At 42.6% G+C, this 17,022-nt stretch overlaps 2 protein-coding genes across 3 annotated transcripts; both read right to left on the reverse strand.

The window, feature by feature from the left end:
* Positions 1 to 1,662: 1,662 nt before the first annotated feature.
* On the reverse strand, positions 1,663 to 10,194 carry PSMA4 (proteasome 20S subunit alpha 4). Of its 2 annotated transcripts, XM_066558528.1 has the most exons (9): positions 10,081 to 10,194; positions 9,797 to 9,874; positions 9,545 to 9,587; positions 8,598 to 8,760; positions 7,203 to 7,280; positions 6,885 to 6,973; positions 5,924 to 6,054; positions 5,585 to 5,708; positions 1,663 to 5,136 (listed from the first exon to the last, which is right to left on the reverse strand). In XM_066558528.1, the coding sequence occupies exons 2-9, from the start codon at positions 9,797 to 9,799 to the stop codon at positions 4,982 to 4,984; spliced, it is 786 nt and encodes a 261-aa protein (XP_066414625.1). In that variant the 5' UTR covers positions 9,800 to 9,874; positions 10,081 to 10,194; the 3' UTR covers positions 1,663 to 4,981. The 2 variants fall into 2 exon arrangements, with proteins under 2 accessions (XP_066414625.1, XP_066414624.1); XM_066558527.1 differs by lacking the exons at positions 9,545 to 9,587; positions 9,797 to 9,874; positions 10,081 to 10,194 and having other exon boundaries at positions 8,598 to 8,952.
* A 465-nt stretch (positions 10,195 to 10,659) lies between these two features.
* HYKK (hydroxylysine kinase) lies at positions 10,660 to 15,657 on the reverse strand. Its single transcript, XM_066558844.1, has 6 exons — positions 15,472 to 15,657; positions 15,284 to 15,363; positions 14,661 to 14,998; positions 13,801 to 13,943; positions 11,791 to 11,974; positions 10,660 to 11,181 (listed from the first exon to the last, which is right to left on the reverse strand). The coding sequence occupies exons 3-6, from the start codon at positions 14,989 to 14,991 to the stop codon at positions 10,718 to 10,720; spliced, it is 1,122 nt and encodes a 373-aa protein (XP_066414941.1). The 5' UTR covers positions 14,992 to 14,998; positions 15,284 to 15,363; positions 15,472 to 15,657; the 3' UTR covers positions 10,660 to 10,717.
* Positions 15,658 to 17,022: the final 1,365 nt, after the last annotated feature.

Genomic DNA, 17,022 nt, shown 5'->3' on the forward strand with positions numbered 1-17,022 from the left:
GCTGTACAAGCACACACAAAAGGCTGCTTACACAGGAGTTTCTTCCAGCACACTTCTAGTGACAGGCTGTATTGATTTGAATGCTCTGCAGTAAATATGGTCATTTTATATATTAAGAATCCATTTGTATATGGCATATCTTATACAGTCAAAATATTTGTGTAAAGGATGCAGCATGCTCTTATTTTGAAATGCTTAATGTATATGCAGTTGTCAACTCAAGATTTTATAGTAAATGAAAAATATATTTTAGCCCAAAACAGGGCAAAAACACTCACTTTTTTTTTTTTTTTTTTTTTGGTGACACTCTAGTTCTGCTATTTTCTGAGTGCTTCAAGAATTACTGGGCAATATTTGTACTGAAATTGCAACTCTGTAGTTTTGATGGAAGCTGGTTCACTACCACACTGCACCTGGTGTTCCTAACATGAGATTATCAGGTAAAATCTGTATTTCTGAGCAGTGCAGCTGCTGCATTTTAGAGCCATAGTGTGTTGTTACCAATGTTGAACATGGCTGCCACTAGAACGTGCAGGACATAGGAAACTGGTTTTATTACATAACTGTGGATTTGTGTGCAGCTGGGTCCTAACTAGGCAAAACAGATGCTGTGGGATATAAAAGGATTAAACTGTCTGGGTTACATGCCTAACATTTTGCTAAATATTTTATATAGCATCATCTGGCACATGTTAATTATGTTGTATTATTACTGGTTTAGAAAACACTAGTTATAAATAAGTAGATGTTTTTTCCTGCTGCTTTGAACTTGGAGCAGAATGTCAATAGTATCAGCAGCATATTAAGTTTACTATTTACCAATAAGTGAAAGCCTAAACAATTACATGAGTAATGCTGTCTTCCAAAGGACCCTTGTCAGCAGGAGGTGACATCTGAAGGTCCCTGCTAAAGTACACTCTGAGAATCTGCAATAAATTGGCTGATGGCAGCTTTTACTGTGCACTGAAGAGTAGTTTAACTGGAAAGCCAAATGCCAAATTAAACCCGGATAAAAATAGCCAGCTGCTCAATTCTATTTGTAAAATGAGAAATGTTCTAAAAACTTTGTGAAGCTGAATTTTCTCCAGATTAAAGCCAGTGAATGGTACTCTTAGATCCAGATTGGGTAAACTTCAGTGGCTTTTCATATTGTAGTAGAGATAACTGCAATTAAAACTTGAAAATTAGGATCATTTTTACTACAGAAGAACATAGCAGGAAACACTCTTTAAAGAAAATGAAAGACATTTAAATAAGTCTTAGGATCTCCACCAGTCTAAAACGAAACAATTTCTCTCATGTATGAAGTATTTGAGTGCACCAGCTTCTTGGACTTACATGTCTTGTATACTGAGCAGTGTTATCCATGTATCTCAGTCCTGAGGCCTCTGAAACCACTGAACACCTTTCAATAATTATATTCATTTTCACAACACATTTTATTAGATTTTCATACATTTTATTTAAATTTTCCTTATTTAAGGTTATGAAGAGAAAGAATAAATAATTACCTTGGAAATACATACGAAACCAGAAGCAGCTGTCAAATTTAACATCAGGAGTTTTTTGTTGTCTCTTAATTCAGGTGCTTTTGTAACTGACAAGTAAAATATTTGGATGAAGAGGGAAGCATACCTAAAGGAGGTCATATAAGAAGCAGTCTTGGAAGTTAATTTGACTTTATTTGAACAGAATACAGTCACCTAGAAAACAAGCTAACTATTTTTAAACACTGACAGATGCAAGGGACACCACAGGTAATTATTGGAGAAGCAGTAGTTTCATTATCTCTTAAACTACTTAGAATAACAAACCACATTACAATTTCTTAGGACAATCTATTTGTGAATATTTGCATATTTGCCCTAACAAGTTCTATCATGCACTCAAGTGAGATATAAGCTAACCAGTTTTTTAAGTTTACAAACATCCTATTATGCAAACAATATTAAGTAAATACTTTTACCTAACTGGAAAAATCTGTCACCTTCCACAGCACCACATGAATATCTTGTTTTAAAATAACATTAAATCCACAGCAATAGCTAAATATTTTAAATACTTATGTATTACACTGTAAACTCTATGTAAACACTACGTACACCAAAAAAAACATACAAAGAACAGGAAGATCATTTTGATTAGCAAAGATACCTCAAATGTATCGCCAGAATCATTTTTCTGTTCTTACGACTTATCCCCAAACCACTCCCAGAAAAGGCACAGTTGGTGGTGATTTTTTTTTAATTTTTTTTTTTAACACACAAAGCCAGAATCAATACAACAGGCCAATGCAGTCAAACACTGCTCTTATTTCTAGGAAGAACAGGAAAGAAACTTGCATTAGTGTCCAGATGGCTCAGGAAGATTCTAATAAAGAAAGATCTCCAGCATCTGCTTACTGCCCTAGGCTCAAATGCAGAAACTAATCCCAAATTAAATTTTGGTTAGGAGAACTTGGCTGTACATCTTGGACATGACTGCCAGCTAGAGTTACTTGCCTATTCCAAGGCAGTACTGAGGCTCAGCTCACAATCAGCTATTAATGGCACTCAGGAGAGATGATGGTTTTTTAAATTAAACTGGTGATTACTGTTCAAAGATTATACTCAAGAAGTATTAGACAATATTTCTTCCACTTTGTGCAAACAAAACCTTTAAATAAATAGATCTTTTAAAACTTATTACAATGCTTCAATACATTTATTAAAGTCATTCCAACTTTTTATTATTACAGTATCTAAAAAGTTCTCCTTTACCAGCAAATGATGCCATGTTTGGCAAGAAAATGATATTGGCAATTCTTTCAACCAAAATATGCATATTTGAGTTATCCCCATTTTTTTAGAAAAGAATGCTTCTAAGAAAAATATTTTACTAAGTCTATATTCTAAGATACCTGATAATACTTACACTATTACACTAAACAAACTGCCTTTTATGAACTATATACACTGATGAACACAATCTCAGATGCACTAACACTTTCCCAGAAGACAGAAAGCATTGCTGGAATCTATCACATATTGTTGCAAGTAATCTTTGAGAAGTGAGAAAAAACTCCCATTTTGGCATTGCTGCTTTTAGAGCATTTTCCAAGTACTTGTATAACCATCATCAGCAATCCAGAAATCTGCAAAAGATGCTGATATATTGCATTCATGGTATCAAAAAATAGAAAGATTGAGCACTGAATTTTTACATAAAATAGAGCTTGAGGTATTTATACAATCCTTTATAATGGAGATTAAATATTACCCATTGCATGTTGTCTGCAACTACTCAGGACTTGTTACATGAAATAGCATTCCTGTATTGTTATTTGGAAGACCTACTGTTGCACAAGGTGTAAATAAGTCAGTAGAACTTTCATCAGCTATCAGATTTGCGTATTAACAAAGTGCTGTCCAAGTTCAGTGCTAAAGACTAAAGCAATTGGGCTGCACCAAGGCTTAGAGAATGACCAAGCAGGTCCTGCAGAGGGCCCACAGCCTCCCCCCTCTCTGAACAGAGGCTGCCAGAGGGAGTGCAGGACAACTACACAAGCTGCAGCACAGACATCTTGAGTCAGATTCCTTCCCTCTGTTCTCCACAGTGACTCTTCCAGCAGTGAATTCAAAAATGGGTTTAGTCAGGAGGAAGGGTCATTTCTGGCCATGTTGACAAAGTACATTTTAGTCAAAAATGTCTGAGATGGATTAAACCAACAAAACACTGGATGGATTCACCCTGTTTCTTTAAATGGTCATATTAAATCCTGTATACATCAGTTATCCTTTGGGGTAAGAAAACCAAACCAACCTTACAAGATCAATACAATCCAGGGTGGGCACAAATGGGCTGGATCACTGCTGTTATCGTTTGAAATTCAGCAAGGCCTCACTTTTAAGCACTCAGGCTTTTCGCTTTGCTTTTGATATCTGAATTGGGTGCACAGCAATTTTCAGTAACTTTTTATTTCTTTTGTTCACTCCTGATCACTTTTGTTTTCAGAAGTAAAAGAGATTTTTGCTCATCTGACCATCATACTTTTTTGCCTTCAGTAGAGGGGCAAGCTGGACAAAAAGGACTGATTCCTAATTAATGCACAATTAATTGGTGGTTAACTGGGTAGTTTTTTTGACTGGTGTGTCAGAGAAAGGAATCAAATTCACTGGGGAAGTATCAGTAACACTCAACTAAACATAAAACATCTTCATTTCCTTTCAGGATAAAATGTGAAGTAGTCAACATGGCCTAAAAATCATGCACTATTTTACTTACCTATTTGTACTTTGACAAGATAAAGCATTTTCACATGGCCTTTGCAAAATGTCTTTCTAGTTTGTGTGAATATAACTAGTGTTGTATGATTAATTCCTTAGAAAACACATGCACTTGTGAAGGCTATGATAAACTGAACACATTTCCTACAGGGCATTTTTAAAACACTACTGCTTGCAAGACCATCAGTTTGACAGAGCCTGCTATAGAACAAAATAGGCCAAAACTAAAACTTGGCATGCCAGCACACTTTAATTCTGTATTTGTGAAATGACTTTTCAAACTTAGGAGCTCTTTTCACTACCTTTAAAGGAAAACCCACACATACACACAAAATTCTAACAATTCTAACACCATATTTGTTCTTTACCAACTAGCATATACCTTGTTTTAATGGTTTAAAGCAATTAAATTCCTCAAGACTGTGCATATCCAGGCATTACTGAGGAAATAAAGACACCCATCACTATTCTTCTTAAATTTTATTCCATAATAAAAAATAGAAGATGAAAGAAAGAGTGTTCAAGAATTAAAGCAATTATTGGTCAATGTAAGGAGCAGTAAACTAATTATCTAAATGATGACTAAGGACCTGGTTCATCAAAAGTACTTCTGGGTCCTCCATGGCATAGCTGCAAGGCTTCTACAGCACAAAAATCCAGATTATCTTTTGCTGAAGCAGGTCCTTTATTATCTAGAGAACACTTGATTTCATATTCTATTTATCCTTCTCTTTTTGTTCTTTCTCCTTCTTTTCACGTTCAGCTTTTGCTTCCTCCTCCTCATGTTGTTTTATCAATTGTTCCACCTCCTTTTGCTTCAGAACCCTTATTACTGTCTTTCCGTTCTCTCTTGTCAGTGTTGCAATTTCAACTGAAACACATGGAACAGACAGCAGCGTTTAGGCAGAGCAATCATCAGCAGGGCAAGGTTTGAGATTACAAGTGACAGTGAGGCAGAAGGCTCCAAAGCTCCGTGTGCCAGGCAGCCTGGCTGCAGGCATCACCCCCAGCTCCCTGCTGCAGCACAGCACAGCACAGCACAGCACAGCAGCAGGGCAGCTCCTCTCAGGGCTCTGCTCCCAGACACGCAGGCATTCCAATCCCCAAGCTGCAGCCTAGCCTCTGGAGCTGGCCAACACGGCCCAGCAGCCTGCACTAAGCTAGCTGAATGCCTCTCAGGCTAAGGCTGAGAACTGCTGCATCTTCTGAAAACACTTTCTTGTGACAACTAACACTCCAGTGAGCCACACCTGGAATATGTGCACTCAGCACTCCCTTTGTTTAAGCAGAAGGTGCCATCCTGTGTCGAGAACGCTCACCTTTCTCAGCAGAGAGCTTGCTGACATCCATGGTCTTGTTTAGAACCTTAATGGCCAATGCCAGGGCAGTCTTTAAGGTCATTTCCCCTTCTTTGTAGTCTTGCTTCAGCATTGACACAGCTGCCTGTAAATTTCACAGAAATTAAAACTTTGGGCAGTCAACCACACAGCCAGGGTGTGGGGTTTTGCCAGATAATACTAACACATGAGTTAACAGCAGCATTCCTACCGTTACCTGTGAATCTCTCCTGCATTAATAATCAACAACTCAGCTTAATTAATACACTACAATTTACACCTTTTAACTTGTCTTTTTGAGAAGAAAAAAACAGAACTTACAGCACTATTATTCCCAATGCATGTGGCTTTCCACCCTCCATAATTTCCACTAGGATCACTTTGGTACAGCTGAAATCCGTAATGCTTATCCCAGCCAATATAGAGCAATGAAACACCAAAAGGACGTTTTCCTGTTGAAAAGAAGGCTATTAGCAACCTAAATTTAGTAACAAGATTGGTCACGAGTTACAATTATTTTCTTTGATTTCATTTTTCAATCTATTCCTGTGAACTAGGATTTAACACAGTTCTGCACTTCTGTTGCTTGAGATAAGCACGCCAGCATTTCCTTCTAAGTCATGGGGGGGAAGGCAGCAGAGGTTTATTCCATTTAACCTTTAAAGCAGTTCATTTGTGTCTCCACAAATTGTAATTTACTATCTCAGGACTTTAAATCCAAATGTAGTATTTCAAGTATGTAGCTTAGCTGTTAAAGCATTTAACTAAGCAATGTCAAAAGCCAGGTAGTTTAAAAGGTAATTCTCACTACATATATGTAAAACAATAAAACAACAGAATCATCAGTTCACATACTAAGGAACACTACTTACAATATCATTTTCTAACATGTTGCTTGAGCCACTGATACCCCTACACACAGCCTTGTTTTTCATTCATTGTGTCATTATGCTGGATGGGCCCGAAATGTTGAAAGGTTGCCTAAACAATTCTCAGCTGGTCTTTTGATGGCATTCATTAAATGCAAGAGCACCCAAGGCATTCTATGCAATGAGCCAGCATCTCAGCCATCAATTTCCCAAGCCATAAAAAGTAGAAGCCTCAGAAGCAAAAAACAGTAACCATGACTACCCATTCCCTCTTAAATTAGGCTATTTTTTTCCTGAGTAAAAGTTTTTCAGAGAATTCAGTAGAACTGTCCACAGACTTAGATCCTTCACATTATGTAAGAGAATTGTTCTTGAGACATTTAGTAACACAATGATTCATCACACTTCATTACCTCCAAACTGTGTATAAGCCTGCTTGATATCACACAGAGCTGTTACTAGTTGTTCACAAGGAATGGGCTCTTGATACTGTAACAAATACCTAATATCAAAGAGGAAAAAAAACAGTTTTCAAAAGTTGTTTTGCTGATCATATCCTGCACAACATTTAAGAGGAAACAAGTTCCCAAGTTAAGAGTATCTGTGATCTAGCTGTTCTATTTCAGCCTATTTCTGATCTACTAAATGCATGTTCATTCTGATCTAATGCATAGAGAGCTGAATGTGGCAGCACAGGTGAGTAAAACCATGTTAGCTGTCAGCAGACCTACCTCTGTGCAATCAGCCTCAGCTCATTTGTTAGAACATTGGCATCTGAAGTTATTCCTGCAACGCTGCACGCCATATCCCTGCAAGAAAAGCATACAAATTAACTGAATTCCTGTCAATCTCCAACCAACCAACCAACTCACATCTTCATATAGAGGTTCAAGCAGAGCAGCTGCTGTTGGGCTTTTCTCATCAAAGCTACACAGCTGCCATACAAAATGGGTTCATCAGTTCCTACCTTCAGGGTGCACCAAAAATATCAGTAACCGTTTGCTAAGAGCAGAGGTGGACAGCCAAAGTCAGCAAGTCAGTATGTCAGTTATACATACAGTTCTGAGAAGAGGGTCATGCCAAGGATGATTAAGTTCTGAGGGGATTTACAAGAGCCATTAGGCACATGTGTACAGGTGTCTCTCAGGAGGCCACCTGCCACAGCACACCTCAACACTGAAGGAGGCACACAGACGTGACAGGCCTGCAGTGGGAGCCGCTGGCTGACACGTGGCATCTGTGAAACTTCAAGGTCTTGGTAGGGCCCTAACAAAAATAAGCACTTCAATCCTTGATTGTTTTGTTGGATCTTAATTTAGTGTCTCTTTAGCTCAATCTGGTATGCTACAAACCTTTTGCTACAAAAAAAAAAGATTTTGAAATTAGGAATTTTCCAAAAGATGGAAGGGCCGTTCTAGGTGACTACTCCAGTGTGCTGTTACACTGCCTCCTTGAAAATCCAGTACTTCCTGCCATTCCAGGTGCTTTCAAGATCAACATGGAATGGGAGGCAGACAGGATAGAAAACTATGTATTCCTTTGCAGCTTTTGTCAAGGATGAAGCTCTACCTCCCTTGTAACAAAAAAGCATAATCCATACAACTCTTTGCTCTGACATCACAAATTTAACTTCCAGAAGCTAGAATGAAAATGGTAATAGACAGACATTTCATCTTTGCTATAACTGTGGCAAAGAAGCCTAAGGCACATTTTACCCAGTTACCTCAGACTTTTTGAGCCACCAAAGAAAAACAGATGTGGAAAAGGAGCTGAAATAGCAGGGTAATTTTTGTATGCACTCCTTATTCTGCCCTCCAATGGTATTTTGTAAAGCTGAGACTTCCCAGTTTTCTTAACTGCTACAGTACCATTACCTTGTATGGTGTAGTACCAACAAACAGGGTATTCCACCTAGAAAATTCTCATGGAGATACAAAAAAACCCAGCAATACTTCTACTTTAGAAGGGGAACTACTAAAGTGAACAACGACAGAATAGTCATACTTGTCTAAAACACCAAACAAAAAGATTATTAACACTTCAAATAAAATAAGACCAGGTTATGTGCTAATCAGCACTTTGCTGTTAATAACATCACAGGACATATAATCACCATTTCAACTTACTCATTAAGTTTGTATATTTTCTCTGAGAAAAACACTTCATCGAGAAGCTTGTGAATGTTGCGCCGCTCTGCTGCCAGCAGGACTCCATCGTTTGCTAGAATTCCCAGGCAAGTGCCCGCGTGGCCAATGGCCTCCATGGCATACTCAACCTGGTACAGGCGACCTGGGGAAGGATTGCAACTCCTGTCATCAAAAAATGACACTGAACAAGACCAACCAAGGTGACTGAAAGTTACAAGAATTTGACAAGTGCTCATTGTCCCATCTACTTCTTCAGTCTCTTACCAGTCAATTGTAAATTAATTGGCTGAAAAGGAGGAAGGAATCAAAGAAGGAAAATAAGGTAATACTGGACATGGCCACTGGAGAAAAAAAACTTTTCTATAAAAAAAAAAAAACAACCCACCTTTCTGTAAAAAAAAACCCCTTCTATTAAAAAAACCAAAAAAATTAAAGAACTCTGTGCTGCAGTAGAATAACCCAAGACAAATTTTAAATAAACAAAGAAAATATTTTATACTGGATTTCTTGGGTTCTTCCCAACTAAGAAGTAAGAAAACGTGGCTTGTACGTACTTGTTTCAGCATGTGCAAGAATAACAAGGAAAGGCATGATTGCACCCGCAGGACATTATCCATTCTCAGGGGACAGTGACAAAATCTAACCACGCTCAAATAAGAGATAAATGGTTATTTCAAAAACATGGCACATGATACTATTCACTAATGGGACTCAGTCTCATTATTGCTTCAATCAGAATGAATTTGAAAGTGTCCACTTTGGACCCTTGCTGTCCATACAGAACTGGGTGTAGGCAAATATGATACCTGTAATTCATATTCAGAGAGAAACATGCTACTAACAACCCCCTTTGTGCAAGTGTTTTGATAGTTTTGAGAAGACAGAACAGTCAGAGTTGACTTGAAAGTGTCGGGTTAAAAAAATACCTTCCGGAGAAAATATGGTAGTTCTGGAGTCATATCTTCGAGACTGTAAAAGGAATAGCTCAGTAAGTATCACCAGTCTCTTGTCACCAACGCCATAAAGCCCCTATATAACAGACCCAGCCATTCGGTGACCTCGGGCTGGTCACTGGCGCCCACAGCCCGGCCCCTGCAGTGTGACCGCCGCCCCCGCCCGGGCCGTGACTCGGCAGCACCCGCGGCCCAGCAAAGCACCGGGGAAGGCGGCTCACTCACCATGGTGCTGGGGACGCGCCAGGGGCAGAGGGCAGCGCGCCGGCAGGAGAGCACGGGGCACGGGAACCGGCACCGGGCCTGCAAGAGAGCACAGGGCACGTGAACCGGGAACCGGCACCGAGCGCACCCGGCACGGCCCCAGGGGGCGCTGCCACCCGCGCCCGCACTGCACAGTCATCCTCAGCGCGAGGGTGAACGCAGAACGCGAAGGCCGCACCGCCTCCCGCGCCGCACAGAGATGCGTCCCGCGCCCCACCGCCCACCCGCCGCCCGTCCTCACTCACGGCGGGCCGGAGGCAACCGCTGGGCCGGGCGGGGGGCGGCGAGGCCCAGCCGGCGGGCAAGAACCGGGCGCTGCGGCCGCGCCCGAACCTTCACCGCCGCGTCGGAAATGGCCGCCGCGCCTGCGCGGTAACGCGTGCCAGCCTGGGGCGGGGCCTGTGCCCTTTCCTGCCGCCGGGGGCGGCGCTGGCGCGTGCAGCCCGCAGTGTCACGTGCGGGTGGCCGGGCTCCGCCGAAAGGGGCGGGAAACGGCCCCGCCCGCCGTGCGAGGGCCGGTAACGGTCACACCGCACCCCGGCGTGAGGGCCGGTAATGGGCACAGCACAACCCTGCCGTGAGGGCCGGTAACGGTCACACCGCACCCCGGCGTGAGGGCCGGTAACGGTCACACTGCACCCCTGCCGTGAGGGCGGGAAAGAGTTCGGCTCCTGCCATGAGGGTGCAAAATGGTCACGTATACCCTCCCCCCGCTGTGAGGGCGGTAATGGCCAGGCCCCTGTACCCGCCGTGGGGGCGGTAATGGTTTTCTCTCCCGGGGTCCTGCCCTGCCCCCGGACGCGCCCCATCCAGCTCAGACAGCGCCGCCTTTATTGCTTTATTCAGTGCGGTGTCACCCCCGGTACCGCAGCAGCCGCGGACCTACAGGGCAGGTGCGTGGTGCATGTACACCTGGGCAGTCTCAAACCACTTCTTCTCCACAGCTTCCTGGCCCACCTCGAACATTGTCATTAAGTGTTTCCAGCCAGTTTTTGCCGTGATTGTGAGGTACTCCTTGTTCTCTGGGTACAGAAGAGCTGTGTGCGCAGCGATGACGAGGGACTGTGCAAACCTCCCACTCACCAGGAGAAAGAGGGCACCTCTCTCCTCAGCAGTGAGCGGCAGGATGCTCTCAAACCCTGCGAGAACATGTCCCCCAACACTCAGAGGGTCTGGGCTCTCAATCATCATGTACATGATGGCTATCGCAACCTCAAACACGTAATATCCATAACTCATGTCGCTGAAGTCCAGGATGCCAGACACTCTGTACTGGGGATTCTCCAGGGAAGCAGAACAGGAGTCTACTAGAATGTTGTGGTCATTAAGGTCTCCATGATTGATACCTAAACACAGAAGAAATAGAAACAGTATTTCATAATTATTAAACAGCTGAAACAGCTTTGGGAAGATGCATGTCAAACTAACACTCGGCTACAAAACCACACTAGTCCCCTGCAGCATCAAGTGCTGCCTGTCACACCTTTACTGCTTCCTGTGAAGCTCTGCTGTGCTGCCAGATGACCGACAGCAGAGGACAAGAGGGAGCGTTAGGGGATGGTGCTCCAGGCTGCTGTGATCTGCAATGCACTGCGTGTTCACAAACTATAGAACATCATCATCAATATCAATGGCATTTGAATTCCAAATTTTGGATTAAGTACTTATTTGGGCCTTTATGAAAGGTAGCACTGTACTCCATATATATTTAGTCAGCTGATATAACAGCATGAAAATCATAAACTTAACTGGGAGGAAACTCATCAGAAAAATAAAGAACTGACCCTGACTGGACAGAACATTCCTCTTGGCTTACTGCTGTGTCCATGTCTAGGCTAGGGAAAAGAGATTTACTTTTTTTGCTGTTTTTGTTTTCCTTCTCTACAGAGCCATACTCCTGTATGAAATGTCTGTGTCTCAGTTCAACATAATTACAATGAGAATAAAATACTCACAGGCTCGGAAACTGCTTAGCTTGGGTATTACTTTGCCTTTGAACTGCTCAATAACTTGCTCCACCACTGCACGGTACTTGTTCTGGCCCAAGGCATAAATGTACTGATCTAGAAGAGGAACATTTGCCAGATTCCAAATGAACTGACCTCGATGCAGACTTTTTACTGATGGATGCTGGAATTTCTTTGGAAAAAGCACACAATAATATAGGCATAAGAAAAATTGCAGACTATATGATTAAAGGGCTTGATTCAAAACCCCTATTAATTTTAAGAGGTTTCTAAAAAGACTCACTGAAAAGTACCATGAGTTGGACTGTTGTTTTATATCAAGAATAACCTGAAGAATGATTAAAGCAAGCATTTTATTATCTACATACAGCCTGGATGGTTTCCCCCCATATTTTAGGTACAAAGGTTACCTAAAGTCATTTGTCATTTCAATAATGTAAAAACGCTGTTAACTGTCCATAGGGTGATGTAAGAGTAGCAACTTTGAGCCCCTGCCAAGGCCAGAGTCCCGCTCTGGCAGAGCTCAGCCTACACAGCTGGTGCTGCAGAAAGCTGTGGGAGCACCAGAGACACAAAACCTGCCAGCATGCTGGGAGCAGGCACACTCTGTGCTTTTAAACGTGGGACCTTTGGAGGACAAGCCTTAGGAACAGCTGGTGTGTGGAAAATCCGGAGCACAGCAGTTTATGGAGACACTGACCATGGCTTTATGCTTATGAAAATTTGCTTTTGTACATCCAGGCCTCACTACTTTAAACATACAAGGTCCTTAACCCCTCTCTCCCTAGCAAATGGAAGGGATGGTTTGGAAAGTGACATTCAAAGAGGAAAAGCATCTCTCCCACTACACACCCCATGCTTATCTTGGACTCCTCAAATGCTTATTAAGGTGACCTCTGGGCCAGACTGCATCACTGCATAAGGAAAATTAAAAAAAACCACAACTTCCCACAAAGCTGGCTTCCTTTTAAGAAAAAGACTACAATAACTATGTTTGAAATTAAGGCTCTTAAAGGTCACTAAATGACAGTCAAAAGTTGATGGTGTATGAACAAGTACAGAACAAGACCAAGCCTAAACCACCTTGGTGGATGATAATCCATGTGTTAAGGGAATAAAGAGCCTTTTCTATCAGAATTTCTTCTCATTAACTACTTCCTCCTTAGCAGGATCAGTCACAGCATATTTTGAGACTAACTTGTTTTAATCACATTTTAAGAGTGTGACCAGTGTGTCAGAAGGCAACAGTAAGTTATCTTTCACAATTGAAAATGCTCTTGTAATTTAAGAATGTGCTTAGTAGAACTGGCAATTCACATTTCATAACTGTCTGAAGCTGGTAGCCTGAACATGAGAAGGAAAGGTTAATGAAAGGTTAATAAGTAATATGAGGTCTTTCATGCATCAAACTCAGTACTGGCTGATTAATCAGCTTTATTATCCTGTGTAACTACAGAGTAAAGAACTTCGTTTGCATCAAGACTGAGTGGAAGTGGTGCAAATGAGAAGTGTCACAGATCTCTGCTGGCACTGTAGGGAGGGTACTAATGTGAAATGGTCATAGTGCTAATGAAGAGAAGTTAGCAAGTCAAAAGGAATTCAAAATAATAATCAGCCAGTCGAGCACTACACAAAAATCCTTTAAAACAAGCTTGGTGTTCTGTTCTTCTAATTTGAACACCCTAGGGTTCATTCTCCTTTATTTGCCAGGTTTGAAACATTAACAGGTGAGCTTTGCATATATAAAAAGAACTCTTTATCTCCCTATTCGTGGTACAAAAATGCATTGCAGAAGGATCACCAGTACCACGTCACTTGCCATGTACTGGGGGAAAGGCTTTAGCCAGCTTGGAGGCTGGCACCTGAGCCATGAGTCACTGACATCTGCAGTCACCAACTTGCATTTTGCAGGTCTGAAAGCTGGCAGCAAGCACGTGAGCAAATGCTGCAGAGACATGGATTGAGAGAGAAGTGTGAGGCTAGAGCATGAGAACTCACCTCTGAGAGCACTTTATCCACGCTGGCAGCAAGCCTCCCAATCTCATACAGAATCTGAGCATTAGTAGTGATTTTTGCTACTGGTGTACCTGGCAGGTAAGTCAGCAGTCTGACCATGAACTTCTTGCTCCCAAGTCCAGTACCTGACAAGGAGAGATGCAGTCAGTCACTCTGCTGTGTCCTGAGTAACAGTTAATGCAAGAGGCAAAAAAGGTCTATCCCAGTGTAGAAGTTGTCAGATGTAGCTTATAAAAATGCAAAGATTTGATTTACCAGAATGTTGTGTAATAATGTACAAACCTTAAGACACTTTAAAAAAATCTATGCTGAGAAAAACTCAGCACCAAGCAGGGTTGCTCCAGTGCCCGCACACACCCACATAGTTTTGCAGCAGAACAGGCCTCAGGAATCCCAAATGTTGTTCAGAAGTTACAGTGACAGTAAAAGCTAAATGCCAACACAATTTTTCTTCCAAGCACTATTAAAGCAACTTATTCTGGCTTCAGAGATGGGCTAGAACTGTATTTTACACCTCTCTGAAGGCAAATAATTTCAAGCAGCATGTAGTCAATGAGGCATTTTTAACTTTTCCTGTGTGCGGACACGTCAGATAAACGTTTTCTCCAATTCCTTAAGCTGAAGTGTTTTCCCAAGTGTTTTCCTAGTTAATTATTACTCTCTCTCAGTTACTTTGCTTCTGGTATTTTAACTTTGGACTATTATGGCTGGAATACAGGTCACCTGATGCATATCCCTAGTATTCAAACACAAGCCCAGAGTTCCCTTTAGCATACATACAGTCTGCCACATGGCGAGCTAAGGGTGAGAGCGGGGCAGGAAAGGTGCCCACAGTGGCTCACCTCCCGATTCCAGAGACATTATGTTACCATCTTTTGTCAGATAAGGAGTAGCTGAAGGGAAGCCTTCAGCACTGAGAAACATCATGGCCTGGGTCTGCACTTCAATGAGGTCAGGCTCCTGGCTGTCTTCTGAATTGGTGATTTTGAGGACATACTCATCAGCACCTTCAGCTGAGACACGCACATGGAAGTTCTGATCATCATAGCTGGGGAGTGACCTGATCCAAGATACCTTCAATCCAAACACCCTGTCAACCAATTCAGCTGCCTCTCTCTCATCAAAAGTGGGTTTGGTCAAGGTCTGGGGTTGACAGTCATTTCCAGAAGACATTGTGTCTCTAGGAGAAAAAGAAAAGCTGGATGATCTGATCTGTATTCTGACACCAGAAGCAGTAATTACTGCAACAAAATGCATTCAGCTACTGGAGAAGACTTTCCTTCATTTATTAAACAAGCAAAGAAAACCAACCCCCTGTGCCAGCTCAGGTTTCTGACATCATAGCTTATCAAATACTTAGGCTGCAACCCCTCCACAGAAAGACTGCTAGAGAGATGCACTCAATCCGTTCTGAAGAGCAGACATAAAGGAAAGCTTTTATTCTCATTTCTAGCAGCAGCCTAACCTGGTATTGTTGATAGGTAGGAATGTCTCCCTCAGGAGCAGAGTTGCTGAATCTCTGATCAGAGGGTCTTCAATTTGTGCCTGCAAAAGGCAAGAATTAATTTAGTAAATCATAACGTTAAAGCAGATTAAATCTTTCTGCTTGGTCACGGCCTTCCAAATTCCAGTGCTAAGAAAGGCAGCACAAACCTGCAGACGCTCGCTCGTCTCTCGCCTGCCCAGCTGCAGGAATCTCGAGCCTCCCCAGACGAGCGCAACCCTTGGACTCGTTGGGAGCCGCGCCAACCTTTGCCCAGCCCGGGGAGGCCGAGGAGCTGCAGAAGCCGCCGTCAGCAGCCGGGGGCCCGGCCCCTGCCTGCCCCGCTGGCTCCGGAGCGCCCCGGGCTCCGCGGAACGCGGGGCTGCGCCCGCTCCGAGCGCGCCCGGGGCTCCCGCGCTGCGCCCGGGGCCGGCGGCGCCTCCCGGCCGCGAGCAGCGGCGCCGGAGCCTCCCCGCGGCGCCGGAGCGCTGCCCCAGGCCGTGGGCTTTGTTTGCCCGCGGCACGAGAGGGGAGGGAAGCTACGACTTCCTGTCACAAAGGCGAAACACTTAAAAAACCCTGCGCCCGCAGCGGGCAGGAGGGAAGACGTCCGTTTTATTCTTTTCTTTAAACCCTTTTATCATCACACCACATCTAAATCTCTGCCAAATGCTTAGACTGAAGACCACGTATAAATATATATAACAAACCTGAGGCATCTTGCTCAGGATGTTCTTTAGGCTGTCCCAGAGAAAGCTTTTACTGGAACAATAGGTCTAGTCCTAGAAAATTTGACCCTTAATGAAAATAATGACAAACCTTAAGATTAATATAGAAATATCTTCTGAAACTCCTAATGAAAAAAAGGTAATCTGCTGTAGTTGATGTCCTGCTATGACAGAATTAGGAACCTGAAGAAAAGGGAATTTAGGAAAGACATGCTGAAGACACCCAACAAACCCCCTCTCCCCAAAACCCAAACAACAACACCTAAAGCATCTTAAGTAAATCAGTTAAAAATCCTCTATCACAAAATTTCAGTATTGTTTGTAACATTAGGGACACAAAATTGAAAGGGGTTTTTCCCACAAAGAATAGAGCTCTGTAAAATATTTAGGGTTCCCTCTCCTGAATTCTGAGGCCCTGAAGCTTTAGCTCATTGGGAAGCATTCTTGCTGTGTTTAACATAGCTGGTTACAGAAATGCACTCCTGAGCTCTGCAAACAAGATTACAATGCACTTTGCAGAGCTGTACTCCTTACTCTTGCTTCAGTTGCGAGATTGAACTGCAAAAGCAAAGACCCATAAACTTCTGTGCTTCTCCTGCCTGCCTGGTACTCTGGGGGAAGCTCACTGTGGCTGTGAGGCAAGGCAGAGCTTGAAGGTTGTACTTTGGCCTGTCTTATTATCTGAAGAAAGATAGACTTGAATAACTTAGCATCCACGCATTGAATTCCAGTCTAATGCCTGTGCTGAGAGTGAGGACTGAAGTAGGTTAGTGGTGGACATCCCCAAATCACTTCTGAGGATCTTATCAGAGTTGTAACCTTGGCCAACAGCTTGCTTTAATGCAAGATTTCATCTAGATTCTAAATGAGACATTTTTCAGAGGGGAAAGAAAAAGTTGCTGTCTTACATAGCAAGAATTCTATTATCATTATAGTGCAAGGATTCCATATCACCAGAGTTTCTTACCTCCTCAATGTCTCCCACAGGCAGCT

This window comes from Molothrus aeneus, chromosome 13 (assembly GCF_037042795.1).
Source record: "Molothrus aeneus isolate 106 chromosome 13, BPBGC_Maene_1.0, whole genome shotgun sequence".
Lineage (NCBI taxonomy): Eukaryota > Metazoa > Chordata > Aves > Passeriformes > Icteridae > Molothrus > Molothrus aeneus.

Bases quoted from the DNA above. Each gene is read 5' to 3' on its own strand.
- PSMA4 (XM_066558527.1), bottom strand. From the start codon at position 8,854: ATGAGCACTTGTCAAATTCTTGTAACTTTCAGTCACCTTGGTTGGTCT. The intron at 7,281-8,597 runs GTAAGTTGAAAT...CTTTTCTTGCAG, and splicing joins AAAATATACAAACTTAATGA to GGATATGGCGTGCAGCGTTG. The intron at 6,055-6,884 runs GTAATGAAGTGT...TCTTTTCAACAG, and splicing joins GGCTTATACACAGTTTGGAG to GAAAACGTCCTTTTGGTGTT.
- HYKK (XM_066558844.1), bottom strand. From the start codon at position 14,991: ATGTCTTCTGGAAATGACTGTCAACCCCAGACCTTGACCAAACCCACT. The intron at 13,944-14,660 runs GTGAGCCACTGT...TCTCCTTGTCAG, and splicing joins AATGTCTCTGGAATCGGGAG to GTACTGGACTTGGGAGCAAG. The intron at 11,975-13,800 runs GTGAGTTCTCAT...CTTTTTCCAAAG, and splicing joins TGGATAAAGTGCTCTCAGAG to AAATTCCAGCATCCATCAGT.